Source organism: Notothenia coriiceps, unplaced genomic scaffold (genome assembly GCF_000735185.1).
Source record: "Notothenia coriiceps isolate Sejong01 unplaced genomic scaffold, NC01 NC01_scaffold00004988, whole genome shotgun sequence".
Lineage (NCBI taxonomy): Eukaryota > Metazoa > Chordata > Actinopteri > Perciformes > Nototheniidae > Notothenia > Notothenia coriiceps.
This window is the reverse complement of record NW_011337689.1, coordinates 131,735-139,234: the sequence shown is the minus strand read 5'-3', so window position 1 is coordinate 139,234 and position 7,500 is coordinate 131,735. Positions and strand designations below refer to the sequence as shown.

The window sequence follows — 7,500 nt, the reverse complement described above, 5'->3', positions numbered from 1 at the left end:
TAAAGATGATTTGTTATTCACTTAAAAGGATGTTCAAGTCAAAAAATATAAATGTGGAATAAAGAGTATCTTTGGTGAAAAATATTAGCTTCTTAGCTAAATGTAAGTAAGTGTAATTAGTAAGTAGTGTAAGTAGTGTAAGTAGTAAGTGATGCCAGTATGTTTAAGTGCCATTGTATATGGAGATACATTAATCACAACTTGTTTCATATCCATATCAGAGACAAATGCACACACATTAATCTTCTCTGTGTCTCTTACTTGGTCTCTAGGAGCTGTTTGTTCTCTGTCAGCAGGTTTTCCACCTCTTTACCCATCCCTGAAATAAATAACATCTCTGTTAACCATCACAAACATCCATAAATCAATAAATACAACGATAGATAAGAACAATTAGAATCCCAAAGTTGCAATGCAGCCTTTCAGACCAGCCAATCTAATTATTAAACCCTCAATAAAAGGTACAGGATTGTGGAGGTTTTCAATCCCGTACCTTTTATTAAAGGTTTAATAATTAAATATGAAAATGAATGAACAGATTGTTGATTTGACCTCCCTCGCTAACAAGGGAACTACATCAGGTAAAGAGGGATGTCAAATATCTGGATAACACTCAAGAAACTAGACTAAACAATATTTGACTGCACATACAAATATGTTAATGTCAAGCTCAACCTATTAACTCCTAAATTGAATCTTTATTATCTTTATCATTGCTGGATATCAACTGAAAATGATACGTGCAAGCAGCAGGCCCTGTGCAACAGAAGCCAAGCGCACAAAGTATAAGCAGAAGCTTCAACACAGAAACATTTGGAACTAAGAAACAAAACAAAAACAAAATAGCCAAGTCATTATATTATACGAAGTGCCAAATGGTGTGTGTTGTCTGCAGAGAAACGAGTACTTGCTGAACTCTGGGTAAGAAATCTCTGCAGGCAGATCACATATCACAACATCAAAATTACATAAAGGTTGGTGTCCATCTTTCTGGGTTCCACTTGTGGCTACTTAAGGCTTAGACTGACTGTTTTCACTGCAGTCTTAAAGGGGCCCTGTTCTGCTCATTTTCAGGATCATATCTGTATGTTGTGTCTCTACTGAAACATGTTTACATGCTTTAATGTTGTCTAATGTATTGTCCTCAAACTGCCTGTGCTGCAGCTCCTCTTTTCACCCTCTGAGCCCAGTCTGCTCTGATTGGTTAGCTGGCCGGCTCTGTTGTGATTGGTCAACTGCTTAGAGAATGCCCCGCCCCTTAGCCTATCACATACAATTTGTTGGAGCGTTAGGAAATAGAAGTGCAAGTGTTGTATCGTGATGTAACTATGTTACAGAAGTAAACAAAGAAGTCCAACGAAAAAAGAACCTCTGATGAAGCACTTTGTTCTTTAGTTCTGGCTGTGTGTGTCCTTCAAAGACTTTCACCATTTGTTCTTGATTGTAGTGCCTCTTTACCATTAGATCATTCTGTAGCTTCCTTTTTTTGTTCTAAAAATGAGCAGCTTCATATTGACAGATATCTAAACATTACGTATGGGAGATGGGAATGAGGTTCAGAATGTTAATAAAAGCAACACGGACACAAATAAGGAACCAGAAAGATGTCAAAACGAGCGGCCAGGGAACAACAGAACAAGCATAATGTGAGCAGGAGAGTAGGCAAGGTGAGCCTTACCGAAGAAATCATCGCGGACTGGAGGCAGAAGAAGAAGAAGAAGAAGAAGAAGAAGAAGAAGAAGGGAGAAAAGTCAAAAAGTGGAGGAAGAGGAGAGGTCATGTATCAGAGAGGAAAATGTGAAGTACAGGAATGGAAAAGAGAAGAGAGAAGATGCTGATAAGCATTTATTCATTTGGACAAACGCTGCTGTGTCTCACACAGAAACAGGTATTACAGTGATCCTACAGATCACATCATCAAATATCATACGATTCATTTAAAGTCCCAGTGAAACATATTTGACGATATTGCTTCTGTGAAATGATGCAGTTCCTGTTTGAACCGGATGAAATGAGTCATTATAAACCGTTGAGTTATATCGTAAGTATATGAGAGACTAAAAGAAAAAGGTCTCTGAAGTCAATGCAGTCTGACAGCTTGTGACGACCACAAAGGATTTCAATGATTTCACTGTGACTTTAAAGGTTATGTATATTGGGCATCTACTGTATCATCAAAGTTCAGGGCAATAGGATAATAATGATAATAATAAGCTGTTGTATTGTTCCTTCTTCTAATTCGTAAACACTGGTTTATACCTACCCTTAGATGTGGAGTTTAGAAATAAGAGAGGAGACGAAAGAGGTAAAAAATAAAAATATATACCAACCAATGCATGATCAGATACACACCTGAGAACTCGCCTATGGGTGTCACCAGCAGAAGCACATAAAAAGGAAAAAAAAGAAAACGTGTGAGAAGTTATCAGATGGACAAGAAGATGGAGAAAATCCTCTGTTCCGTTTCTGATGATGAATAATCCCAAAATCCCCTAAAAACTGAAATGAAGAATCCACCAGAATCCCCTTAAAGTGTGTTTGTCAAAGTAACAAGCATAAAGTGCAATGAAGTCAAATAAATGGTAAATTAAACTTTTAAAGGATCTGTTTACACGTGCAGCTTTTGAAATGGACTTTACTAAACATGCCTGTGCCCCAAAAAGAGAGAAGAGAAAAGTCAAAGAAATGATCAAATACAAATAATAAAAACACTGCATGGATGAGCAGCGTGGGTCGGGGGTGCAGCCAGAGAGGGGTTGCATGTTTTTTCAGGATGTGACGGAGAGATAAGCTGCCGGCACAGAGAACATTTCAGCCTCAACAATGCAAAGTAAAAGTCAGTGCAGTGGCACATTCACACAGCCTCACATGGAGCTCCTGCCCTGCAATAACACAGAGCCAAAAGAAAAGATGCCTTTATGTAACAGTCACATGCATCAGCCTGCATTTCCCTTACTTTGGATCTACTCTGATGACGATGACCTAATATTTTATTTATAAGAAACATATATGCTAGAGAGGGTAGGACCAGAAAAGATTTTTTTAAGCTTCTTCTTGCCCCTGTAGAACATGACAGAGACTATTTGAGAATTATTATTATTTTTTTTTTTTTTTTGTACTTTGTTATAATTATTAATTTGAGTGAGAAAGAAAAAGGGAAAAAAAAGTAGTATATATATTATTGTTGTATGTTTTTGTTTCTGACATGTTCAATAAACTGACTAAACTAAAACTCTAAATCTAACAGTTATAATAATACACATAACTGGCATGTAAGCTTACAGTAGAAGCCTAGAGCGTAGAAGGAAGAAAGACTGCTACTTAGTTTTCTGTACTTATCTGTTCTTTTCTTTTGTTACTTGTTTGTGCCTGCTTTTTATATAACATGTAAGTTTGCTCTATTTTTAGAGCAGACTTAAACGTACAACTTACAATTTGCTCTACTTTAATCTGGAATGTGCTTTAGCTGTTGTAATGCCGTTAATTTCCCCATTGCGGGACAAATAATTTAAAGAGTAAAGAATTTTCGAATTCTGAAAGCGAGACAATGATCACTTCAGTTCAATGCATCCCACTGAAATGTAAGAGAGATTTCTACTGCCAAGCTTTAGGGCAGGTATTCCACTTGAACCCGTAAACACATCTAAACCTATGGAAGACACAGTCCTGTTCGCACCTAGCAGCTCGGCGCCTGCGTCTACGTCTCCGATGATGTCTGATTTGGCGTCTTTGATCTCGTGGTAGAGAGAGTCGGTGTTGATGCCGAAGGCCTCGTTCACGATGCCCTGGGAGGGGCTGAAACACACATGACGTTTAATAAACAATAGCAATAAACAAAGATATGACTTACTATGTATCACTTGTACTCGCTTCTATTGCAACTTTTGGTCCTAAGACTTGAACCTGGTAAAATCATTACTATGTAGCACAGCTGGGAAAATCACCACTGATACATAATTCATAGAATACATCATTTAATTCATTTGATTCAAAATACTTTGTTATGGCAGTCCAGTGATGCGGCCACGGTATATTTGTACCTGTTTCCTCCTCCGTACACACGGGGGTCCACACACATGTCCAGCTCAGGGGTCGAATCGATGATCTCCTGAAACTCGGACCACTCATCGCTGCTTCCCATGCCTGGAAAACATGACGAAAAAACAACTGAACGTCAAATATCCTATTTTTTTCAAAAATGCACCAATTTATTATTTGGGAGTGAACAATGTCTAAGTTCCATATCTGAGACGCTGCCAATTATTTACTGTGTAAGTGTTTTCATATTTAGTGTATATGTCTATACTGTTTTTATTGTTAGTCTATTTTTAGTCAAGCTACTGTTCATAGTGTTTAAACCCAGAAACACTGTTAATACTTTATATACTGTAGCTTTTTTGTATTTCTCACATTTATATACTTATATTATACCAATAACCTACACTGCACTCAACTGTTTCCTTTGTCCTGGTTAGATGCTTCACTGTCCCAGTATTTTTACTCAATGCAATGACGATAAAGTTAAATATAATCATCTGTTCTGTGGCGTCTTCTTACCGATGCTGACGTTCCTGGTCTCCTGAGAAACCTGCACCTCCATGTTCCTGCTGAGCCGCTTCGCACCTTTCCTGCGGTTCCCAGCTCGCGTCGCATCGAACTCCGCCTGCGGGACGAAGCCCTCGTTGACGGGGGTGACGGTGGCCGAGGGGACGGTGGAGGTGGGGGTGTTGGACTTGCTCCCTGCGCTGCTGGGTGTCGGTGCCAACGAGTCGGACTCTGATCCGTCCTCCTTAGTGGAGCGAGACGAGGACAGAGGAGAGAGACAGCAGTATAAGAGTATATAGTGGAGACAGGCGATCATTTTTGACCTACAATACTTGCACAGCTCGTTTTATTTCTAGCAACTACAGTGTCTGGTAGCACCATTAAATTACTAGATAGAGTTGCTATGATTTGTAAGCAGCTTCATGTCTTGTTGAATAATCCCATTTGAGGCTGCATTTTGTTTTGAATGGCGTACAGGGTTTTGAGCGCAAACTACTGTCGCTTATTTTGGACAAGTTCAAGTTTGAATATGGTTTTCCCAATTTAAGCTCGTCAAATTTGGGGTGTTCTGTCAAAAAAGGCTAACTTACAAATCAATCAAGTAGACAGCTTAATTCCTTGATTTCTGCATAACTCTCAGCAAAAGACTCAAAAACAATGTTAGTCTTCAAATGCTGAAACTTAGAAAATAAAGGTGGCTATGTCCTAAAATCTTAACCTTGAGGTGTGTATACGCTCTTAGCACGTTGTCAAAGCTACATACCAGGAAGAAGCGACAAAAAGAAGACAACACTTTCCTTTTCCCCTCTTTTTTCTTACCTTGGCTGTTTCTCTTAAACAGCTAAATATCTATAATAAACCATGAAGCAGAAACATGGCAGGAAATCAGTAAACACACCGTTTGGACCCATGCTTGCTTGAGTCAACAAAACTGACTTTAAAATGATAGATTTCCAAGTGACGTTAATAAAAAAGTGTCTTTGAAAGTGACACAAGCAGGTGTGGAGGGGAGGGGGTCCGTGTAGCTGTGATCACTCCCCCCCCGCCCCCGGGCTGTGTTTGTGGCCGTGGAGGACAACATGGCCGCCGTCTGTCCCACCTGATAGGCAGAGCGGAAAGGAGACTGGCCGAGCTCGCTGACCTGCCAGATGTCTTTCCCGGGCATCATCCTAGCCCCCCCGAGACCCCCACGTACCATTCCCTCGCCGCTGGGGTACAGGCTCAATGAAGGCGGGCGCTCCGCTTTGCTGCTGGCAGAGAACACACAGAGAGGGGGGGGGGTGACCAACATGAGTATTCATTTGTCACATTCAATCATTTTTTTCTTCTTCGGGGCTCCAGAAACAGCAAAAGTCTGAAATCAAACCCTCATTAAAGTATATCAAAGTGAGTAATGTGGAAATAAAGCAAGACATGGATAGAGATTTAAGGGCAAACAGCTGAAGCCCAGCAGCGAGAAGCAACAGGAGCTCTGAGGGCATGCAGTCCAGTCCATAAGAACATTCATATTGTCCTAGTATTGGGGATACGGATGCAAGTCATTCAAACAGGCAGAGAATAAAAAACGACAGGTTGCGTTTGTAACCAGGAATCAGTTTCATGTATGGCTGATTAACTACAAAAAGTGTTTTCTTTATGTTAGGCCTTAACAAAACTCGCTGCAACTGTGTGTGCAGGGTGTGGCTGTCCTCAACCAAATATATTCATAGACGACTAACTGTCATACAAATGTCACGAGTACCTGATTACTGATTAAAGACTAGTTTATTAAATAAATGTTACAAAATAAAATTAACCAGAAAATCAACTCAGAGATGCACTCATCCCTAGTGCATCTACCTACATCTGCTGCTCCACAAAGCCTCAGACTAATGGCTTCTGTTTGCAACTCGATTTTGACAGAATAACAACTGGTGACTTCTAGAATTGTGTGAGTGACATTCTGTTTTTAGACTTCTCTGTTTCAGTGTGTATACTCTGTATAAATGCTCTGTAGTTGATCTGACTGAAATTGTGATTTTAAATCTCAAAACCGCTACAGTATCTGTCAGGCAGAAACTTGGGACAAGTAATTTGACTGGAACCTTCAAACCGAACTAACTGACTGCTAGGGTTAACTTTGATTTAAACATTTGTAGAATACTAAGAGCTTTATTGAGTAGGTGTAACTGTATTAAGGGTTAAACTCATAACTTTATAACTTAGGGTTTAATGTAATTGGAAAACCATTGTGACACTGAAAATACAATAACAACTCAGGAGGGAGCCAGTCTCGATTGAGGCCCATCAGCTGATCTGCGGCCACTTCTCCCCCAGACACTGAATTTAAGTCTCATCCTGGTCACTGACCTGCCAGTGTGCAACTCGATTTTGACAGAATAACAACTGGTGACTTCTAGAATTGTGTGAGTAACATTCTGTTTTTAGATNNACACTGAAAATACAATAACAACTCAGGAGGGAGCCAGTCTAGATTTCCTTTTGAGGGCCACCAGCTGCAGAGAGTTAACTAATTAAAGGGGCGTGGCCCCACAGCTGCGAGAACTCAGCAATCAGGTGTCCATTTTAGGCAGCACTTTCCTGGAGTGTCAGACAGACGAAGACTGACAAAGACATTAGAGTCCTGCGGGAGTCACGAGGGAGGCAAAGAAGAGGCAAATCCTACTTTGATTGAGCTAAGTATCTCTAAAATTTAATTTAATTTGGTTTGTTCGCCCCTCATGCTATAATCATGTGTATTTTCTCCATTCCTGTTTATGTGTCTTCTCGCAATTATCACTGGCCACGTGTATCTCCTAATCGATATAACCGGCCTGCTCTCGTCTATCCCACATGCTCCACTGAGATCCAACATCTCGTTTCAGGGGGGCTGTGGAACTGCCAGTCAGCTGTTCCTAAGGCTGACTTCATCTCTGGCTACGCTTCCCTGCAGTCTCTGGATTTCCTTGCTCTCAC

The 7,500-nt window shown here is 40.3% G+C and overlaps 1 protein-coding gene across 1 annotated transcript in view; it reads right to left on the bottom strand.

The window, feature by feature from the left end:
- The window catches only part of mapk8ip3 (mitogen-activated protein kinase 8 interacting protein 3), a 46,842-nt gene that overhangs the window by 22,619 nt on the left and 16,723 nt on the right, over window positions 1–7,500 (bottom strand). Inside the window, exons 5-11 of the mRNA XM_010768013.1 lie at window positions 5,741–5,792; window positions 4,558–4,789; window positions 4,041–4,143; window positions 3,677–3,795; window positions 2,353–2,364; window positions 1,679–1,696; window positions 262–319 (exon numbers count right to left, since the gene is read on the bottom strand). Of these exons, the coding sequence (XP_010766315.1) occupies window positions 262–319; window positions 1,679–1,696; window positions 2,353–2,364; window positions 3,677–3,795; window positions 4,041–4,143; window positions 4,558–4,789; window positions 5,741–5,792 (594 nt within the window). The remainder of the gene's footprint in view (window positions 1–261; window positions 320–1,678; window positions 1,697–2,352; window positions 2,365–3,676; window positions 3,796–4,040; window positions 4,144–4,557; window positions 4,790–5,740; window positions 5,793–7,500) is intronic.